The 23,874-nt window shown below is 44.9% G+C and overlaps 1 protein-coding gene across 1 annotated transcript in view; it reads left to right on the top strand.

Moving 5' to 3' along the window:
* LOC119176965 (MAM and LDL-receptor class A domain-containing protein 2) overlaps positions 1-23,874 on the top strand; it is a 217,568-nt gene that overhangs the window by 91,448 nt on the left and 102,246 nt on the right. Inside the window, exons 34-39 of the mRNA XM_075878325.1 lie at positions 809-1,043; positions 1,492-5,163; positions 6,152-7,000; positions 10,511-10,791; positions 18,802-18,924; positions 19,040-23,283. Coding sequence (XP_075734440.1) covers positions 809-1,043; positions 1,492-5,163; positions 6,152-7,000; positions 10,511-10,791; positions 18,802-18,924; positions 19,040-23,283 — 9,404 coding nt within the window. The remainder of the gene's footprint in view (positions 1-808; positions 1,044-1,491; positions 5,164-6,151; positions 7,001-10,510; positions 10,792-18,801; positions 18,925-19,039; positions 23,284-23,874) is intronic.

Below are 23,874 nucleotides of genomic sequence, written 5' to 3' on the forward strand. Positions count from 1 at the left end.
TTATTGGACTAAAGACATAGGAGTCATGTATTTGTGCGACTGCGTGCGCTGCAATTGAATATACAGGTGTCTAAATAGCGCATGTTGTATTTTGCAGTGCGTGTTGAAAATGAATAAATGAGCATTGGTGATTCTTTGAAGGCAACGCTTGATTATCATTCCCCCCGATTATCAGTGCAAAAGGCACAAAAAAACTTGTGCACTTTTTTGAAAATGGCTGGCTTGTATTAGCGTCTTTGAATATCTGGTGCCCTGGGCGCTCGAGCACATGTTCACCGCTTTCTTATCTTTTCTCTTTTCTTTCTACTTTATTCATCCACATGAGTATGTTATTTATTTAGACGCTTTCTTGTTAAATATCACTCCTTCATTTCGCTGTTTTTATGTACCTTGCTATCGGTACAGCCGCGCTATTGTTTTCAATGATTGCGTCACCGTTTAGCGTGAACTTCTGTCATCCGTAACCAGCTAAATCCCGTCAACAAACCCCACATTGAGGCCTTTGCTCAAACGCCTAGAACGAGTAACTCCACTCAAAATCCACCTAATGAAATTCGGCTTGTGATAATTTTATAGAAGATTCTTATATAGCAATCACATGTGTGTTTAACAGCAAGGCTTTCTTCCTGCAAGCCTATTCGTTGCGAAAGTGGTTCTTCTGAGTGAGAATTACATTAGCCTGCTCCAGCGAAAGAAATGACAGCGTTTTCGAAAGTCCAATGTACTTTGAGACTAAGAAGTAGCTTCCGAAATAGGACTAATTGGTACATTACCCCAAGCTTTACACCCACTGCCTGCGTGCTTGCAGGTGCTCTTGACGGCCGAGGTGGAGCACGATGGTTCGGTAGCGGTGGGGCTCGACGACATATCGCTTAGGGAAGGACAATGTCCTGAGATAGGGTACTGCGACTTCGAAGGGCCGGACTTGTGCGGGTGGGAAAACGCTGACTCCGACGTGCAAAGAATGTGGGTGCGAAATCGAGGCTCCACACCAAATTCGTCTACAGGGCCTCTGGCCGACCACACTCTGGGAACTCGTGACGGTAAGTTCAAGGCACTAGCATGGTGTTGTAAGCAACCGTGAGTTCTCTAGAACCACAGCAAGTACAACTAAATAGGTAATTATAACTAGACAATTGTAGCCAAACTGACCTCCCATTTACGCTTTGACCAAACCCATCTTGGAATACTTTGGACCTGCAAAGAAAGCAGCCGATGAGAATAATACTTTGTACACGTGCCCATGAATATACTTGTACCACATCATATGTGTCCCTAAATATAGAGATCCGAAGTTCTAACAACAAATTGAATAAAAGTTAACTCATGCTCCTATATACATATCCTTCCTTATTCGCATATACAGCACTTACGTTTGTACATAGGTTCTTTTTTTGCGAGTTAGCGAACGAATTAATTTTACTTGCATTTATCACGTTAGCATCGACTTGCCTTGATAACGATAATTGTTGCTGTTCCTTCTTTTTTTAGGAACGTATGTGTATTTGGACGGCAGAACCAAAAGGGCAGAGGAAACGTACACAGGCCTATTGAAATCTCAAAGCTGGATTGGAGGCAGCCCTTACTGCTTTTCTCTGTGGCTCCATATGGGTGTCACAGACGTTGGCTCTAGTACCAGTGCACTACGTGTGATCGTTGTCTACGTCAACGAGTATGGAAAAGAAAAACGGGAACCCATTATTGTGATCACGGGAAAACAAGAGAAGCAATGGGAACAAAAGAAAGTTACAATTGACCTTGTTAGTAGCCCTTTGATGGAATTTAGAGTGCTCATTGCTGGTAAAACTGGTGGATCCGAAGGAGGAGAAATCGCGATAGATGACATCAGTGTCAGCCATGGTGCTTGTCATGAAAGCTTGGAAACGCAGTTCCACTGCCATGATGGTATTACTGTCGTGAATGTTTCTCAAGTGTGCGATTTTAAAGAGGACTGCCCGATAAACGGCGATGACGAGCAGTTGTGTGGACAGTGTGACTTCGATGTAGACACTTGTGGTTGGTTTGGTGAGGATAAGGCCGCTGGTTGGAACTGGACGATAGCCAAAGACACTGAGGCCAATTCACCACTGCCACGAAAGGATAAAAGCAAAGGTGATGCACATGGTGGTTATGTGTACACGGCAGGGCGCAGGCACCTTACCGAGTCAGGACACCTCTTACGCAGTCCTAATAATACATACCAGCTAAAGCGATCTGGAAAAGACTGCACCCTACTCTTTTGGTACTTCACCTCGGGGCGTTTCATTAAGCTAGCTGTGCGTAAGCACATTCTTGACCACGATATCACACTGTGGCTTCTAGAAAAAGCAGGAGAAAATGTGTGGGTGGAAGGTCAGGCTACGATTGGGCGCAGCCAAACGGAATTCACCCTGTCCTTTGAGGCTGGGTCTTCGATGACATCGTCGGCGACGTTTGCTGCTCTCGATGCGATTAGCTTTGAAAACTGTGCCTTGCCCACCCCTTCTCTTGAAAAATGCAATAGATCGCATGAATTTATGTGTCATAAAAGTAGTGTTTGTATTACAAGAAGTCAACTGTGTGATCATGTCGATGACTGTGGCGATGGCTGGGATGAAGCCTCTGATATTTGCCAGAATTACGCAGCTTGCACATACGAGCCAGGAGCCGATCCCTGTTTTTGGTGGTCGGTGAGAACAGACGCCAAGTCACAGGCCGCTCTTACATGGAAGATCAACACAGTGCCGTATCTAAAATTTGATCAAAATACAGGGCCGCACAGCGATCACACAATGGGTGGTCTAGGTGCTGGACGCGTGCTTTTACTTAAAGCTACAGAACGGAGCCATTTTAATGGTACGGCTCTCTACAGAAGTCCTAATTATGTTGCGAACCATGGTGGCTGCTCAGTGACGTTTCACTACTTTGCTCACGGCAAGGATGTCGGTGGAATTGTTCTTTTTGCACAATACCAGAACTACACAGAAAAGTCACAGTGGGAAAGTCTCTACGTGGTCGAGGGGCCAAGAGGCCAAAGTTGGATTCGAGCTTCAGCTGTTGTTTATAGTGACAAACCGTTCTGTTTTGTTCTCGAGGGATCACTAGGTGCTGGATACGCATCTGACATAGCAATAGATGACATTTCTTTAAGCCCTGACTGCTTGTTGTACAATGACACGCTTCCGAATCCACCTCCACCACCGATTCCCAAATGCAGATTGTCCCAGTTTGAGTGTAGGGATGGTGGGTGCATCCCAAGCCAGCAGGTGTGCGACTTCGAGCAAGATTGCCTGGATGGCTCAGATGAGGAAATGTGTGGACCATGCAATTTCGAGAATGGTACTTGTGGATGGATTGATCAAAGCAGAGGGGCTAATGTTTGGCAAATCATGCAAGCCAAAGATCTAGTTGAACCTGAGACGGACCACTCTACGCTTAGCGAAGATGGTCACTTGGTGGCTTTAAAGACGCAAAGAAGCTCTTCCCATGTGGCTGTGCTGCTTAGCCCAGTGCTTCCACCTTCTTCATCTCGTTGCTTAATGAGCTTTTGGTACTTCTACAAAGACAACCTGGCTGCTACTAAACTTACCGTGCGTTATGTCTTACCCCAGAATGATAGCACGATACTTGCTAATGTTCCTCCTTCCATCGGTTGGGCTAACATTGTACTGATGGTTCCACGGCGAAAAACAAAGGATGCCAAGATTGCTTTCCGCGCTAGGGTTACGAAGTTTAATATAATGCCAAACATTGCAATTGATGAAATATCTTTTTCAAACTGCCGTCCTAGCTCCGTATTGATAGACTGTACATTTGACAACCTACCTAATAACAACAGTTTATGCCATTGGAAAAACGCTAGGAATGCAAGTCACACGTGGAAGGTTGTGTGTCCAAGAAATAGTTACGATGGCATAGGTCCTACTGCTGACCATACAAGTGGTCGTGGGTGCTACGCAATATTTTATTCACAAAGTGCATTGACAGAGAGTGTAGCGTCGCTTGAAAGCCCTGAAATCTCGCCATCAGTAAACAACATCAGCTGCCTAACATTTTGGTATTCTATGAACAGTGGTAATGGCCTCAGCTTGTATATAGAAGCGAAATCCACACTAAATGCAACATTGAGATTTACAAGGCAAGGTGCTGACAGGACCGGGTGGAATTTCGGTGAACTCCCAGTTTCTTTTCAAGAAGAATACAAAATTGAAATTACAGCTGTTGCAGACAACAATGTGATGAAAGGAGCGTTCGTTTCAATAGATGATGTCGCATTGTCAGAAGGTCCGTGCCGTCGACTAGATTTCTGTGACTTTGAAACAGATTTTTGCAACTGGAAGCCTGATAAACAAGGGCTCGGCGAAGGCTGGAAACAAATTTCGGCGACGATGGACATTGTTGCCGGTCCAAGCCATGACCACACTCTGGGTACGGCCTACGGTCATTACGCTTTATTTGTTGCAAAGCGTCAAGGAGACAGAGCCTCGTTGTGTTCACCGATCCTGGAGAAGTCACGTTACCGTTGCCTTCGATACTGGTTCAACATGGCTGGTAATAATGCTGGGGCGCTTTCAGTTTACCAGCGGCTAAACGGGTCGTCTCGCATTGAGGACTTGAGGCCTGTGTGGAGCCGTTCTGATGACCAAATAGGTGTTTGGCGTCGAGGTCATGTAACACTGCATGATCTGCTTCGATACCAGATTGTAATAGAGGCGCTTCAGACGACGGATATTGTAAGTGATTACTCGCATATTGCTTTAGACGACGTAGAGTTTAGCCTCGAGCCATGCCAAGAAGCAGTGACTTGCAGCTTCGAGAGTGATGCTTGTGGTTGGGTCAGCGACGCAAAAAGGTCCAGTATTGCTTGGAAAAGAACAACTGCCTCTGAAGGTATGACATTAGGAGGACCAGATACAGACTTGACAACGTCGAGCTCTTATGGACATTACATGCTCGCGAAACTTGGAAGCACAAGTGCACTTGGTGACATAGTTTTGCTGTCCGACTATGTTGATGTTGAGCGACAAAGCCGTTACTGCTTTTCCCTGTGGTACATTTTTTGTCATACCAAAAGCTCTTCTCTCCTGATCAAGAGTGCGAAAGACGGTGCTGCGAACAGTGAACTCTTATTGAACTTGACTGATGGATTGACTTGGACAAAGCAAGAGGTCATAGTGCTGACAGGTATGCTAAAAACTATATAATAATCTAATTCTTGTAAATTTTAAATAATTTGTTTGTTACGAAGCTGATGATCGGTATTGCAAGAACGTTTGTGTAAATATAGTATTTAATTGGGTGCTTAACATTACTGTTGAAATAGGTAATATTTCTTTGTTGCAGAGAGAACTCTGAAAATTGTGTTCATTCCGTTTGACAGTATTAAGAATAACTGCAGCAGTTACCATAAATATCATCTGATCATATCCAATTGCCTGCTACAGTGGTGTAGGGGTTACACTGTCAGGCCGCTGATACGGAGGTGGCGGATTAGATCCTGGCCCCGGCGGTGCATTTAAATTTTAGAGGCCTTTGTACTGTGCGATGTCTGTGCACGTCAAAGAACACCAGGTCAAAATTTCATAAGCCATCCTCTGTGGCGTGGCTCATAATCAATAGGCACAAAAAACCCCTTATAATATTGTATTACTGCCCATGTCCATTTCACAGAATAGTTGCTGTCACAAACTTTTCCACTTGCATCTAATCTTTACGTAATCACGAATACTTTTACCACCCCGGCGGCGCCCTGCGTTAGTCACTCACACTGAACAGTGCTGAGCTCGAGGCTTTGACTCCGGCCGCAGTTGTCGCATTTTCATGGGGATGACGGGCCAAAAACACGCTGCGCATTGAAGAACCACATAATTTTGTTTCCGCTGTCAAATTGCCTAATTCCATGCTCTGTTACTGCATACTCATTCCTTTTTTTGTTTTGAAGATCCACTATATTGCATTACTTTACCATAGGACGATATTTGTCATTTTAAGCTTTGTGAAGTTTTTTTGAATTAGTTGTCAAGTAGTTTGTATTATGTAGTCCACTTTGCTGCCTCATTTCTTATTTCAGCATGACAAATCATCCAACTGTTTTGTGTTGCTCTTGAGGCTTGTCCATATACAAAAATTATGTAGGTTTCCAAAAGTCAAACCTTTTTCTTTCTGTTTGTAGGCGAAGAAGACCAGAGGAGCTTTCAAATTATTGCAAAGACAAACATGAACGCTAACCACTCTATCATATCAGGAATCGCCATAGATGAGGTGGAATTGTTTTACGGAAGCTGCAAAGAAGCTGAAAGACCTCCGAAACTTCCCCCTCACTACCCTGTTCACCCTCTTGACTGTGACTTTGAAGAAGACGACTGTGCGTGGAGGAACAGTGGTGCAAGCGGTACGAGTGTGTGGTTGCGTAAGCTTGGCAATGATCGCCGTCATCTCCAACCTTCATTGCCAGAAACTGACCATACGACACATTCTGTTTACGGAAGCTTCGCCTACGTGGACTTCGTGTCTAATGTAACCTTTGAAAAATTGTCAGAAGATAATGCTATACTGAAGAGCGAATTTCCACTTCACGTCGGGACCGAAGGCGCTTGCCTTAAGTTCTTTTTCTACGCCTTCGGAGAAACTTTAGTGCCGTTGATCCTTCGTGAAAAAGATGCGGTAACGCAGGCTTCTCGTGTCGCATGGGCTAACGTTGCTTCAAAAGGACCCCAGTGGAACTATGCACACGTGCGTTTCGATGGTGACAGTGCTGTGTACTTGAGCTTTGAATCCTCAAAGACGCAAGGTGGTTATACAGCTCTTGACGACATCGCAGTGAACGTCGGTTCTTGCCCGATGCCGCCACTGTGCGACTTTGAGGCGGACGACTGTGGCTGGCGTGCCAGAAATGGCAGTGCAGAGCTTCAGTGGGAGAGACTTGCAGCTGAAGACGTAACAGGTGGCCAGGACCACACGTTTGGCTTTGGAAGTGGTCACGTTCTTGCCGTGAATACGTCTAAACAAGGGGCAGAAATAGGTGAGGCTAGACGTTGATTCTTTTTATGCATCGTTCATGGTTTTAAGCTCACAAGTGTGCGATGCGCTTATGCTTAAAATATATGACCAGGACTCCATGTGATGTGAATCGCATACATTGCTCACAGTGTCGCGTTTCTCACACTGAACATGTTAGTTCTCTATGCTACCTGCCTCCCCAACCCTCATGCAGATTCATCTAAGGTACATATAAAGTGTGCATATTGGTGTTAAACAGTAAATATATTACATATGTGATTGTGCGTTCAGTCCGAAAATCAAAGCTGATCCAATTATTGAACGTCATAATATGGCGTGGCAAAATAGCACACGCTAACTTGCGGTTATTCGTCGTCTTTGCTGCAGCTTGATAGTACCTGATTCAGGGTGCCAGCTGGTGATACTTGTTAGGACATGGTAAACTAATTGGACAAAATTCAGGAACATAAAAAGAAGCACTGAGCTGAGCTCCTCGGGTTCAGTGCCCTCAAGTTGCTCTTTCATGTGGTCCTGTTAATTTGAAAGTAATCTTTAGTAGAAAATAAAAGAATATAGAGATTATATATTTTGAATCATTAAATATTTAAATAATTTACATACTCTCATTACCACTTGTGGCATTACAGATAGGAGTGGTGTTAAGGCATCTCTCATATTCATAGGGTGGTATTGGGATGGTAAACCTCACATATTAATCAATCGATCGAGTGGTGTCAAGCTGAAAATGGCAGTCTTGAACCATGCATGATAAAGATCGCAGGCGATAGTCAGGAAGGTGGTTCCATCCAGATGTAGTCTTGGGTACGTAGGGGTGGAAGTAAATATTGGTATGGCAGAATGGTACATAAACTTTGAAGTTGTGGCCGATGCGAGATGAAACGTACGGGAGTTGTTGGTGAGGACAATGTGCGTTTTATTTCAGGATTAATAAAAAAATTCTGGAAGACGCATAGGCGAGCCTGCTTCCTCTTGTTAGAAGGAGCAGGGAGGTTTAGAGAAGCTTTTATTGATGATATATTAGCAGTATGAGAGAAATTATTGAAGCTAGATACAGCGTCTGAGCATGTGTTTTCATTATGTGTCAGTTACCTCAATCGATTGGTTGTCTGAATGAGAAAGAAATCGAAATACCAGAAAACATTGTGTATGGGCAGGCTTCCACAACTTGTCATATTTGTAAAAGTACGGGGTTAAAGGATTTTACGTCATGGAAGAAATTTAGGGAGAATCTAGACGATGAAAAACTGCCGTTTTTGTGAACTACCTCTCTTATATTAGTGTAATAATTTTGGCTTTCGAATCTTAAGAATTTATTTGATAAAACTTGTCAAAATGTTGAACATAGTGTGCCGCTACCGCGAAGTGCCAATCAGTTCCCCCGAAGAGCCGTTGCTGCACGCACTCACTGGTGAAGATGGTAAACCAGCAGAACACGTACCAAGGTTTTCATGTTGCGCAAAAAAGACAAAAAGAAACAAAAGAAAACAAAGCTGAGACTTTTAGGCTGTCTTCTAAGAAAACCCTATGCCTCTCTTACGCACTGCATGAAAGAACAAATCTAAGCGAAGCTCTGTTTTCTAGGGAAGTGGCTAGCTTTGAGCGAAACTTTTGAAGTACAGGTAGCACGACATCAAGGTTTGTATATGTTTTCATAGAAAAAAAAAATTGCCTCACATTTTTCTGCTGTCTCATCGCAAGTTTGGTGCCTGGCATATACATGAAGCGCTAATGTTAAAGGGGACGCTACGAGGCAATCTAGTACGGCCATTGTATGACGTACTTGAACGCGCACTTAAAAAGGTCAGATTACAAAGCTCCTGATAGCGCCTTGAGCTAAACGAGTCCAAGCCAAGACATTCAACTAGAAGTCATCTTGCCGTTTCTTTGATGCCGCGTCTCGCTTTAGGTTCGCAGATGCAGGTATCGCGTCACTTTCTGAAAAATCGCACATGTTATATATTTCTAGCGAACGCTTTAGTTCAATTTCAGGGATGTGAAATTTAATATCAATATTTACTGGCAGCCAGCAATACCGATAGCGTAGCTTTCATGAGATTTTATGCTTAAGCGAGAATTGTCGCTGCTACCACGTCAAACAACGTTGTTTATTAGGTCCGAAATTATGACGTGCGTTAATCTGGTGAAATAAAGGGTGTTTACATGCTGTATGCAAGCTGTAGGATCGGGCATATGAAGCATGGACACTGGGGGCTACGATTTGTTTTACACGTGTGTATTGAGTTTAAATTTTGTTGGAAATACCACAGCTAAATCGTTAATCTTCAACTGCGTATCGAAGCGTATCTGATGTCTCCTAAGCCTATCCGCTTCACTGCAGGGACCTTCTTTGTTTTTCTGTGCGAAGCTCGCGAGACAGCAAATGTGCGCAATCCGAGCCACGTACTATTTGATTTTTTGATCGAAACTTCTCGTGGTTATAGCTGTAAAAATTATGTTTCAGCTCCACTTCGTGTCGTAGCTTGCCTCGGGACTCAGTTTATATAGTCTTAGTGGCGCCGAGCTGCTTCGGTTTGCGGGCAATTGGTTTGCTTTGAGCGTAGTCTGTATCATAGTCGTTCTTACTATCTTTTTGTTCGACCCATTATAAAAAAACAGTAGAATAGAGAGAAAAGGGTGAGAAAGTTTTCCTTTCATTCCTAATTCATTGCAGTTTTCAAAACTGCCCTAAAAATGTGCTTTCAAAATTATTTCCGAGCATTGGGAATGCGTCTCGAAATGGCTAGGAGACGTTTATTACCGGACGTGGTGCGAATGACTTACCAGACGTGCTGCGAATTTTATTGCTGCCGTTAAATGACCACGCCAGTCTTGAAGCCGTTTAGCCCCACAAATGTGCAGAGCTGGCAAATTAGTGGTGTTTAAAGCAAAGGCGAAGAGCCTGCTTTAGTGCCCAACGTCTACGGATATATTGTTTCTTTGCTTATACCATGCAAGCTTTCCTTTTTGGAGTTTCTTCTATAGAGTCGTGGTCTTTTGGTGCGGCTTTTATTTTTACTCTTCCATTATTTATCAGTATTTCTCGAATGCCGTAGAACGACTGATTTATCGCTCATTTTTCCTTGAGTTAAAATACTTTTTAAAATTTTATTCATCACAATTCTTGTCCATAAAATTTGTCGTGCTAGCTGTTTTACCTTCATTGTCCCGGTTTTCTTCATCTCGGCTGAAACTTCGCGGCGCCTGCTGCTGTCTTGACGAATGCGTGGCAAAAGTTATGCAAATTATCTTTGCATATTATACTCGCACTTTCACATGAATTTCTTCAGTTTTATTCGGACAAAACGTGTTAAATGAGTTATTGCTACAAATTTAGAATCTCAAGTAAAAACGTGGTCTTAAGGATACTTACCTCTGTTTTCTTTGGTCGATATAAACACGCATGCTCTTGCAGGCAGCCATACAATGGCGATTGCCATGGTGTCAATGCTAAGCTTGCAATTCGACAACTATCCTACTCCTTACGCTGATTCATCTTGTCACTTCGATGCAGGGACAACAGTGACGACATTCAGCGAAATACAAGAAGCTAGAAGCGGCGGGTGTACCAGATTTTGGTATCAGTTAAGCGGTGGGCACAAGCTGTCCCTCGGCACCAGCCAAGGTGGCACACTAAGACCCGAAGCTACATTTAGAGAGAGTCCGCTGCTCGAAAGGGGTGTCTGGCACTCAGCTCAGGTCAACCTAAAATTCATTACAACACTGCCGTTCGAATATTACCTACAAGTTGTATTGGATTCAACAGGAGGAGTCGCTTCTGTGGATGACATTCAGGTAAGCAAAAAATGCGCGCCTTTCTTTTGTTCTTAGTTGGAAATGACTTGAAATTCACTATGCATAAATAGTATTACGAGAAACGTTGTCGTTAAAGCAGAAGAATAAGCTTAAAACAACGCTTTTCTAGGTGCTAGGTCAGGCGTGTCTACCTGTACGAAGAGTTAATACTATCTTAATACAGTCCCTACGCAATAAAAGTAGTTTCCGCTGGAATGATTTAGTCACTCAGATGTCCGTGTAGCTACAAATAAATTGTTCGAAATATTCAATAATTAAGAAAGATTTGATAGTTCACCTTCATGCTAACAAAATTAGAGGGCTCATCATAATCGACAGATGAACTGCTTTGCCACTTATGTTAAGAAAATAATGATTTCGTGCCTGTTGTCAAGTGGACAGCTGATATTAGAAACGTAACAGATGTTTCAGAATAAAGAAAAAAAAACACGTGAAAACATTGGCTGTCACCATAAACTATGGGTTGACAGATGAGCGCTTTTTTATCATGCTTAAGCCACTGTTGCCCTAGAAGAAGGGCCGCACCCCACCGCTTCCCGTGTGAATGTTTTGTTTGCGATAAACGCTTCGTTATATATATATATATATATATATATATATATATATATATATATATATATATATATATATATATATATATATATATATATATATATTATGAAGTCTTGGTTTGGATTACCTTTTATTAGGCCCGAGGAACCGGCAGCCGACAGCTACGATGAATGAGCCAAGATGATGATGCTACGCGACAACGATGAGGATGCATGAGCCACACATGATAATGATGATAATGTACCGGTGAAGAGGATGCGTATACTAAATGCCCACATCAATTCCCCCCACGCGAAAGCGGCCAGCCTGGCCGCGGCAAGTCAAGGGGACAGAGAACGTCGCATGAAGGGCTTCATACGGGAGACATGGACGACCTCTGTAGTTCGATAACGGCGATCTGCTGGGGCTACAAGTGGCGTCACGCGATAATTCACTGGTGAAGTCTCTTCAAGAACTGTGTACGGCCCAATAAACCGAGGCTGAAATTTGTCGCACAAACCAGGTGTGCGAACAGGCGTCAAAAGGAGCACTTCGTCTCCAGGTTGGAAGGATACATCACGATGCGATTCATCATAAACTAGCTTTCTGTCTTGCTGGCGGGCTTCAGTGTTTATACGAGCTCGTTGGCGGCACAGTGCGAGTCGTGAAACGTATTCCTCTGAAGAGGATGGAGATGAATTCGCTTGGCAGGTAAAGAAGGAGACGTCCAGGAAAGAAGTAGGGGAGCGTCCATAAACTAGGTAAAATGGCGAGTAGCCAGTTGTTCGCTGAATGGCCGTATTATAGGCGAAAGTGACGAATGGTAGAACAACGTCCCAGTTTTTGTGGTCTGGTTGAATATAGGCGGCGATCATGTCAGCAAGAGTGCGGTGGAATCGCTCAGTGAGGCCGTTAGTCTGGGGATGATAACTAGAGGCAGTCTTGTGAGTTGTGCCGGAGGCCTGAAGAAGTTCGTTCACTAGTTGTGAAAGAAAGGCCCTTCCACGGTCACTGAGCAACACACGTGGAGCACCATGACGCAGTATAATGGCTTGGAGGATGAAATCAGCAATCTCAGAAGCTGAACCTGTGGTAACGGATGCCGTCTCGGCGTAGCGCGTCAAATGGTCAATGGCTGTTACTATCCACCGGTTTCCACCAGCACTGACTGGGAGGGGGCCATAAAGATCAACGCCTACAACTTCGAATGGTGTGGCTGGGCACGGAAGAGGCTGTAGTTTACCAGCGGGAGCAGATGTTGGTAGTTTTCTACATTGGCAGGTAGTGAAGGACCCGACGTACCGAGCTACACTAGTGGTAATGCCTGGCCAATAAAACCGACTTCGAAGGCGATCGTAGGTTTTATGGTAACCAAGGTGACCAGCAGTCGGATGGTCATGAAGTGCCCTGAGGACTTTGGACCGAAGCGATCGGGGTAGAACGGGAACCCAGCGCTGACCGTCAGGATGGTAAATTTTGCGGTACAGCACCGAGTTGTCCAGCTTAAATTGCGAGAGTTGGCGACGGAGCCTTGCATTAGGTGGACGGGAACTGCCAGTGAGGTAGTCTGTAATACGTCGACAGTACGGGTCAGCCAACTGTCGAGAAGGAAAATCGTGCGGGTCGTCCGAAGGCAGCTGGTCCATAGAGGCGAGAGAGGAAACCGCCGTAGACGTGGACTCCGAGGGCGTGTTGTGCAAATTGATTGCGGAAACCCCGAGTGGAGTCGCTGGTAGTGGGCAGCGAGAAAGAGCATCGGCGTCGCTATGCTTCCTGCCACACTTGTACACGATCTCAAAATCATATTCTTGGAGGCGTAGAATCCAGCGTCCGAGGCGTCCCGACAAGTTCTTGAGTGTCGAAAGCCAACATAAAGCATGGTGGTCGGTCACAATGGTGAAATGGCGGCCATGCAGATATGGACGAAATTTCTGTACTGACCAAACGATGGCGAGGCACTCCTGCTCGGTGATCGTGTAGTTCCTCTCGGCTGCAGAGAGGACGCGGCTGGCGTATGCAACGACTCGCTCTCGCGAAGAGTTGTCGCGTTGCAGGAGCACGGCTCCTAAACCGCGGCCGCTAGCGTCTGTGTGCAGGAAGGTCGGTGCATCATCGTGAAAATGAGCAAGTACAGGGTCGGTCGTAAGGGCACTCTTCAACCTGTCGAAAGCCGATTCACATTCCTGAGACCACTGAAAGGGCATACCGGAAGCAAGTAGCTTATGAAGTGGTGCCGCTATGAAGGCAAAGTTTTGTATGAATCGCCGAAAGTAAGAGGCGAGACCAAGGAAACTTCGCAAATCTTTTGGTTTGTCAGGGCGAGGGAAGCGAAGCACTGCAGCAGTTTTATCAGGGTCTGGGCGAATTCCGTCCTTGCTCACAACATGACCGAGTACCTTGATAGATCTGCTGGCGAAATGGCACTTTTTGGTGTTAATTTCAAGACCAGCGCCCGCAAGACAAGTCAGGACCTCGTCCAAGCGTTGCAGATGTTGATGAAACGTCGATGAAAAGACAACAATGTCATCGAGGTAACATAGGCAAGTCTTCCATTTCAGGCCACGCAGCACGGTGTCAATCATGCGCTCAAAAGTTGCGGGCGCATTGCATAGACCGAACGGCATAACATTGAATTCGTATAGGCCGTCCGGGGTTGCAAACGCAGTTTTTTCTTTATCATCTTCGTGCATGGGGATTTGCCAATAGCCGGAACGCAAGTCGAGGCTGGAAAAGTATTCAGCACCCTGTAAGGAATCTAGGGCGTCGTCGATGCGTGGCATGGGGTATACGTCCTTTCTAGTGATCTTATTGAGTGCTCGGTAATCGACGCAAAATCGTACGGAACCGTCTTTTTTACGCACCAGAACCACTGGAGACGACCAGGGACTGGTTGAGGGTCGGATTATCTCCCGTTGCAGCATATCTTCTACGTTTTCTTCAATGATTTTCCGTTCGGCTAGGGAGACGCGGTACGGACGACGATGCACAATGGATGTTCCGTCGGTCTGAATACGATGTGCTGTAGCAGCTGTCTGGCCCAGGGTGGATGAATGAACGTCAAAGGAGTTTGCATGCCTTTCCAACAAATCAAGCAGCTGCTGCTTCTGTGAGTCATTCAAGTCTTTGTTGATGCCTGCTGTAAAGGCCGAGGAAGCAGCATGATCTGCAGGATGGCCTTTAGAGGAGACAGGGGTAAGAGGCACAACGCACACAGGCTGTAGATCGGCAACGCAGGCGACAGTAGTGCCCCGTGGTAGTAAAATTTTATCTTGTGTGGTGTTGGTAGCAGCGAGGACAGTTGATCCATTGTTGAAGCGAGCCACACCTGATGCGAGAGCTATGCCTTTATTAAGGCAACACGGTGACGGAGTGACCAAAATGTCACCAGAGTCGACGTCGTTGGACAAAACTGTCACTAATTGATGTTCGTTTGGTGGTAACTCGACGTCTACTGCAGCGATGAGTCGAAGTGGCCTGTAGGTTTCGTCGTTGAGCAAGTGGTCCGTGTCAGTAAGATGGACGACACGTTGTGCACAGCAAATAGCCGCAGAAGCAGAGGAAAGAAAGTCCCAGCCTAAAATGAGTTCATGGGAGCACGGGGATAGCACAGCAAATTCTATATGATGAAGAATTTCGTCGATTAGTACACGGGCAGTACAGAGAGCGGAAGGGCGAATCATTGTTCCCTGGGCTGTAACCAGCGTCGGTCCATCATAAGGCGTTGTGACTTTTCGGAGACGGGCACACAAATCAGCACAAATAACAGAAAACGCAGCCCCAGTGTCCACCAAAGCATCAACGTCCACTCCCTCAACTGTGACCGCAATCATATTGTAGGGGCGCGCTGGAGGAATTGGAGTCCTGTGTTGGAATGCAGTTTGTCCTCCAAAAACTGCATCGCTTAGTTTTCCGGACGCCGATCAGAAGTAAGGGAAGCAGGCTGAAGAGGAGAAAAAGAGCGCCGATAAGGCGACGGTGAACGGCGTCGGGTTGATCGGTGACTACTGCGCAGTTCACCCGATGCTGGCGGAGATGGAGACTGACGCGGTGGTGACGAATAACGGCGACCCTGGTACAAGGCTCCTGCGGTATAGTCCCGTTCGCGTATGTCATACCCTCGGCGCTCGTCTTGCTGGCGCTTGCGGCAAAAGCGTGCAATGTGACCACGATAGCCGCAATAATAGCACGTAGGCCGAGTCGATCGATGAGGAGGGTAGTAGCTTGCGCTAACTGCACCAGGAGAGAGAGAAGTCAGAGGGACAGGTGACGGCTCACGCAGTGGTGATGAAAAGCTCGTGGCAAAGCTTGTGGGAGGTGCGGCAGCAACCGACGCGTACGTTCGTGGCGGGGACGTCGAGCTGACGGTGCCTGGTGGTGCGGCGGCGGTGTGCGGGAACGATGGTAGAGTACGGGAGACAATGGGCGGCAGGTTGGCCATGTGGGTCATGGACGTGAGCTCTTCCCTGATGACATCCCGCAATGACGTTGAAGAGGACTGAACGGGACACACTGAAGGTAGTATGAGTCCCATTGATTCTAATTCTTCACGTATAATCGCCCTTATCGTGTCTCGCAGGTTTGGATAAGTCGTAATACGGGCCGCGTCACTGTCTGATTGTAGGCGCATAGACTCAAGTTCTTCGAGGCGCTGACAGGTTGTCGCAACGTCAGCTACGGTAGCCGGATTCTGGATCGCTAGGGCATTGAATGCGACGGGTGCAATCCCCTTAAGAAGCTGGCGCACCTTGTCTGATTCTGTCATTGGTGTGTCAACCCGGCGGCAAAGTGAAAGAACATCCTCGATGTAGGATGTGTACGACTCCCCGATGTGCTGTTTCCGAGTCGCGAGAGCTTTCTTTGCGAGAGCCGAACGAACAGCCGGTGTGCCAAAGACATGACGAAGCTGATCTTTGAAGGCTGACCAGTCGGGGATGTCGATGAAGTGGTTGAGGAACCACGTCTTCGCGACACCCGTGAGGTAGAACGACACGTGAGCGAGTTTGTAGGTGTTATCCCACCGGTTAGCAGCGCCGACACGTTCGAAATCGTCCAGCCATTCTTCCACATCTTCCCCGCGCATACCAGCGAAGGGATGGGGCTCACGCTGGAGGCTGTTGATGACGTGAGAAGGCGCGGCACGCGGTGGTTGAGTGGGAACGGCTGCAGCACTGGCCTCATCTTGGTGCGACATATTTCCGGACACCTGGCCCAAGCGGCGACCTGAACGTAGCTCCAGGGGGTAGAGTGGTCGAGAGGATGGCGGAGGATCTAACAGCACTCTCCACCACGTATGAAGTCTTGGTTTGGATTACCTTTTATTAGGCCCGAGGAACCGGCAGCCGACAGCTACGATGAATGAGCCAAGATGATGATGCTACGCGACAACGATGAGGATGCATGAGCCACACATGATAATGATGATAATGTACCGGTGAAGAGCATGCGTATACTAAATGCCCACAATATATATATATATATATATATATATATATATATATATATATATATATATATATATATATATATATATATATATATGTTTTCATTCATTTTGCGTCTTTGTATAGTTTCAGTATAATTTTAAGTATCTACTACCAACACGCCCGGCTTACAATTCTTTCGGTGAGAAGCTTATACTGCCGTTACAAAGCGCTTATATCTTACAAAATACAATAGGATAGATATAATTATTAGCTTAGCTCTTAATTAGGAAGCATAGTTGATTTGGAGTAATTGACATATATCATTCGTCCCTACATTGTCGACACCACTGACGGCATCTCTCCACCAAATATCCCATTCACATCGAAATGGCTTGCGTTACTTATTACTTAAAGCCTTCGTAGACGGATGTTTATGTGTGTTGCGTAGCAGTGGTATGAATTCGCTTCAAAGGTAATTTCGTATCTGCATTTATCTTTATTTTTAAGCTATTGCAAATGCGGCGCAAGACATTTGAGAGCAATGACAAAAGCTTGCGAGAATGCTAATTGCTGCCTATATAAATAAGGTAATACACAAAACACACAGGAGGCAAGTGCCCATACATTGTAGTAGAGAGTTTTTTTATGATAGTGCGAAAGCTTAAGAGGTATGGGAAATGGCTCTCTTGCTACCGCTTTCCTGCTGTGACGATGACGCATGGGATCCTTTTTAATAGCATCGCTCTGGAATATGTGGGACTGTTTGCCGTAAAACGTAGGGAAGAGGCCTTAAAGGCATAAATATGTGCTAGCTCCTAACAATAACGCTTTGGGAATATTTGATTGACAAGTAAAAGGAGCTTTTCGCATGACAGGAATGTTTTATAAGTGTGTGTCATTATATTGAATAGTTTATTGGGAATTTTTTTTTGATGTAATAATGTGGTGTATGCCATTTGACGTGAGGTTATGTAAATACTGCTTACTTACATATTCTCACTTAACAATCAGCTATAGATATAAATATTGATTCAAAGGATGATACAAACAATAATACAGCCACCCTTACTGATACCGATAACTTCACAGAAACTTTCAAAATGAAAAGCCAGGGCGCGTGAATACGGACAGTACAGAGAAGTCAAAACAACATACACGCGGACTAAAAACTGGATAAAAGGCGCATAGCAGCGGGAAAGAAGGTAGCCACAAAACTTACAACAATACCTGAGCTTTTACTCCCAAAAACCATAGTATGATTATGAGAGCCGGTGAAGTAGAGGGATTAAACCTGCGACCTTCCGGTTTGCAGCTGAGCACCGTATACACGCCATACTACCGCGGCTGGCGGACCTACACAAAAGCATATCAGCGCATGTTCAGGCAAGAGGCGATTTCTATAAATCCGCCATGCATGGCGGTCTACGTAAGGGATAACTGTTTAAGCACTTGCCTTTTTTTAGGTATGTTATTGGACTGTTGGCTCATGACTGCGCTGCCACTATTGTTGATATGCCAGGCGTCAACCATTAGACGCGTTTCTTGATTGATTTGTCAGTCTTGACGGCCCAAAACCACCATATAATTGTGCGAGACACTAGTGGAGGGCTCCGGAAATTTTGACCACCTGAAGTTCTTTAACGTGCACCTAAATCTGAGTATACGGGCCTATACAGCAGTTTCGCCTCCATTGAAAATGCAGCCGCCGCAGCCGGGATTCAATTCAGCGAGCTGCGAAGTCAGCAGCCGAGTACATTAGCCACTAGACCAACGCGGCGGAGTTAAACGCTTTTGTTCATTTCTGTACTAAACAGTACATTTCTGTATTAAACGAAGCATGAGTTTACACTCTCTACAGTGCAAAGATATCAGACAGTCAGCCTTCGCCACTCATCTACTAACTAGCTCAGCTGTGTGTTAATTTACAATATTTGTATTGCTTTTAGTTTTCTTGCGCCATCGAAATGACTAGTAAACGGGCATGGTGAACTAAAGACAAAATTGTATATTTTTTTCTTTCGGCACGCAAGCGCAGATTCTTAGTCGCTGCTCAAATTTGGGCTCTTGCGATTTCGAAACGGACCTCTGTCTTTGGGAAAATGAGCCAGTATCTTCTGGATCAACCTTGTGGAACAGATTAACAGGTCGCTCTCACATGGTAAGTGTTTTAGGATTGTTTGAGGATCAGAGATGGCAGTATTTTTTATGAAACTGTATGTTGGCTTTCAATTGCAAGGTCTCTTACATTTCATTTTTCTGTTCTCTTTTCGCAGTTTGGACCAGATGTGGACCACACGTTCAGTGAGTCATTTGGAACTTACGTGGCGATTCAGAATAACATCAACACTATTGATCCTCCATCTGCTTTGGTTTCTCCCCTTCTAACAAAATGCGACGGCATGTGCTTCAGTTTTTGGTCTTACCACGTTGAAACTATGCCTCATATGCTGAATCTTTTCCTTAGGACAGATTCAGGAGACAATGTCATCGAATATTCGGCCACTGCTGATGTAAATGGTAGGTGGGTGAAAGCTCAAACGAACATTTCAACAAGTTCAGAAGAATGTCGCCTTGGCTTCAGCGTCACTTTTCCAGCTTTCCGCTCTTCCCTTTTGGCACTAGACGATTTTATTATTGTTAGTGGGCCTTGCAAGCCTTTAGAAGACATGAATCATCCTGAATTCAGCTGTGACAACCAAACAAAGCACCTAACACGTAACAGAATATGCAACTTCGAAAATGATTGTGCTGATGGCGAAGATGAAAAGCGTTGTGGTACTGAGTGCAGCTTCGAATCGAAAGACACGTGTTACTGGAAAATGAGTGGTAAGGGAGCACAGTGGTCTGTTGAACAGGCGAGGAACAGCAGCTTGCTCGAACCAACGAAAGACCACACGACTGAGACAGAAGATGGCAGCTTTCTCCGCTTCAGCATTTTACCGGCATATGATAAGGAGCGCTCCGCTGTCATCGCCAGCCCAAACCTGATCGACGCGTATCCCACCTGCACGCTTGGATTTTGGTACTACTCTACTCTTACATCAGAACGCGCAATTATAAAGGTGACGTATGGTTTCGCTTCAAAGCTCAGGCTAAGAGACACGACGATACTTCTGATGAGTGGACACAATGAAACTCTCGAGCGGAAAAAATGGAAATACGCGACTGCGCGAATAGGAAGAGTCTCGGAGCGATTTTCAGTGAAGTTTTTGGGAAACTTTGAGTCTTTTGACAGGGCATTTGTCTTAGACGACCTCAAGTTTTCACAATGCAACAGGGAGAAAACCACATGGGAAGCAGCAGCAGTAGAGTGCCCACGGGGTTTCTTTAGCTGCGCCAACGGAAACTGTATTCCAAAGGACACCGTATGTGACTTCAACGACGATTGCGGTGATTTCAGTGATGAACACTTGAGTCCCAGAGCGAATTGCACGTCGTTTCCTGCTCGCTGTGATTTCGAAGAGAGTGTTTGCGATTGGAAAGTGGAAAGTTCTGCTTGGGGAAGACGCCTAAACAAAGGAGATGAAAGGTTGCTCAGTGAGGACAACCTCAGAGATCACACGACAAATTCTGTCTACGGAAACTTCTTGCGATTCTTGTTTGCAGAACAATCACTTCAAAAGGGAATATTTTCTAGTCCAATTATAGACGCGGGAAAAGATACTGAGTGCTCGTTACGTTTTTACTACACATACCAAACGAGATTCACCCACTTGCAATACAGTCTGTACAGCCTCAGCGCTGGAAGCTTGGCAGTGTACGTTCGTTTTGATCTTCTCGGAAAAAAGCACATTGTTTGGAAAACGTCTAACGTATTTGGGCAATACTACGAGCGCAAAATATTTTCTCTTAAGAAATTTGATGGCCCCATGCAAGTTTTGATTGAGGCAACCACCGGTGTCGACCTCGATGGAGCCTGGGCAATAGACGACATTTCCTTCACAGATGGCTGCGTAGTTTCATCGCTAAGCTCCCTACCGGTATTAGCATCAGAAGCGACGACAAAATCACCACTTGGTTGCTACGACCCTAGAGATTTTATTTGTCCAGACAAAACATGCATTTCTGTAACGCGTGTCTGCGATTTTGTAGATGACTGTAAAGATGGTGCTGACGAGGCGAACTGCGCAACATGCAACTTTGACAATGGAACCTGTGGCTGGCGAGACGTAAGCTTTGGCAGGTACTCGTGGAAAAGGCTTGAAACTGGTCGCAATGGCGTCAATCCAAGTTCAGATGTTTCAGGCAAAGGATTCTTCATGAGTGTAGCCACGGGGGATGGAATAGTTTACGACACGGCTGTCATGGAATCGGTTCCACATGGCACTTCTAGTGACTCGTGCTACTTAGAAATGTTTTATTACGTTAATAACGTCGCACGAGGTACAGATATTTTGAAGCTAAGTATCATGGAAGAAAATTCATTGTCGGAAACCGTTTTGTTGGCACTACGATCACCCGAATTGGAGATGTGGAAAAAAGTTTCTGTCGAAATAGGGCATCAAGTAAGGAGAGGATGGTCGTTAAAATTGGAGGCAACGCCGTCCGCTCCACAAACCACTATTGCTGTGGACGAAATAAGCTTGATTAGGTGTGGCCAGTCTCCTATTAAAAGCTACTGTGAATCTAAAGGGGAGCTTTCTTGCAAAGAACCTCAGGGTGTTTGCTTCACAACATCCCAGCTTTGTGACTGGAATCCAGACTGTCCGGATGGATCAGACGAGTTGAACTGCAGCAGTTTTTCAGAGAGGTGCAACTTCGAGAATGGAATGTGTAGTTGGACAGAAGAACTTGTTGAAGGTTATTCACGTTGGCAAGTTATTAGCAGCACGAACCTGCCAGATTACGACGGGCCAACCTTCGATCACACGTTTAGGAATTCTTCTGGGCATTTCCTCTTTCTAGAAAAAAATAACCTTAACAAAAGCCATGCCAGATTGAAAAGCGTTCATTTTGAAAGAACTACGACACAAAAGTGTAGGCTTCGTTACTGGTATGTAGTTTCCGGGAACGCTGTACTGATGATCAACCTGCTAGACATACAGTCAAATGAGCTTCACAATATCAAAGAGCTCCGAGCAATCAATACCACACACGGGTGGCTTAAGGTGGATGCAGCTCTGTCTTGTACAAATGACTTTCAAGTCGTTCTGGACGGATGGCCCGAAGGTAGTATTGCCATTGATGATGTCTCATTTACACCAGACTGTCTGATCTCCCAGTCTTCTCTTGTGCCAACAATTTCACCCGGCAATACATGCAACAGTGAAACTGAATTCACATGCAAAGACAACAGCTGTGTCTTAAAGGAACTGTTTTGTGATTTCAAGAGTGATTGTCCATTCGGCAGTGATGAAGCGCAATGTCCTTCATCATGCACTTTTGAGCAAGACGAGTGTGGTTGGAGCAGTCCAAATTTGCCAAATAGAGTTGTCTGGCGTTCTTTTACAGCTATGGAAGCAACAGAGCGAATAAAAAACAGCCCCGATTCGGACGTAACGAAAAATAGCTCTTCCGGTAGTTATCTTTTGTTCTATGTGGCTGATGATAGTAATAAAATAGACAGACCAATAAAAATGTTCTCTCCAACTTTCCAACAGTCTACTCCCAATTGTAAGATATCTTTTTATCATTGGTTCACAATTCCTTTATTACACGTGCGACTGCTAGTTGTGGCTGACGGTTTTGAAGAAATTTTGCTGTGGGAACGCACGTCAAAGCAATTGGCTAAATCTTGGGTTTTAGAGTCCATTGGGGTTGGGCGTCGAAGCGGCCGCTTTCGTCTCGCTTTCGAAATTGACTCGCCATCAAATGGTGGTGGGCTGCATTTCGCTGTGGACGAAATACATTTTGTGGATTGCGGCTACCCTAAAAATGACGAATTCTCTGGCGTATCCTGCTCAAAGGAGAATGCATTCAAGTGCAAGTTGCGACAATTCTGCGTCGCTAGCGAAAACACTTGTGATCTTTACGACGACTGCGGGGATGGAAGCGATGAAGAAGAATGTAAAAACCAAAGATTGACGTTCGATGATGAACGTACTGGCGTTTTTGCATATGAAGATCCAAACAGAGCAGATGGCAATAACTCACTTCAGTTTGTACGAGGACGGTCACTGTTACGAAACAATGATGACACGGGCCCGCTTTTCGATCATACTACATTCAACAGCTCTGGTGCATACATAGAGTTTGGCGGGGCCTATCACGGTTTTAACAAGATTGCTACACTTCATTCTCTAACCGTACAACCCGGCACATGTCGCATGTCTTTCCACTCGTATATGTTCGGCCGGCAGGTGAATTTGTTGAGCCTTTATTTACGTTATTACAAAAACAGCAGCAATTCGCAAAAGGAAATCTGGCGCCAGGAGGGTACAAGGGGAGACTTCTGGGAGCGCCATCATGTTGACGTGACTCAACAGAAAGACCGACAGCTTGTGTTCGTTGTACGGTCTGGAAATGGACCAAAAGACGTCATAGCCCTTGATGACATCAGCTTCAGCAAACACTGCAGGTGTGTACTCTTCATATTTTCTAACTTCTTTTAACTTCTGTATGCACACACACATTATATATATATATATATATATATATATATATATATATATATATATATATATATATATATATATATATATATATATACGCACATACAAGCCAAACGGGCTTCTGTCCCACTTTCGTTTTCATGCACAGAAAAGGAAAGAAATTTCGCAAATAAATTACATAGATTCAATTTAAAATTGAGGTCTTGTGTTTTACATGTCAGACCGTGACATATCTGGCATCATCACTACATATTGTTACATCTCAGTACTATTATTTCTCTAAAGTTTATAAAGTTGAGTATTTTTCTATAAGGATGATTAAACTTAAAAACCGTTGTCTAAGGCAAGGCATGCAGCTCACCTTTAAAGTCTGGAACTACAGGTACCTTTACAAATTTCACTGTGTTCGCATGATATGTAGATATGCATTCAAGCGTGACCATTTATGTGACATATACAGAAACAACTTTTCTGTAGGGCTTTATTATATTTTGCATTATTGCTAATCGTATAACAAAAACGTATGGATAATATAATAATACACATATATATAAATA

This window comes from Rhipicephalus microplus, chromosome X (genome assembly GCF_043290135.1).
Source record: "Rhipicephalus microplus isolate Deutch F79 chromosome X, USDA_Rmic, whole genome shotgun sequence".
Lineage (NCBI taxonomy): Eukaryota > Metazoa > Arthropoda > Arachnida > Ixodida > Ixodidae > Rhipicephalus > Rhipicephalus microplus.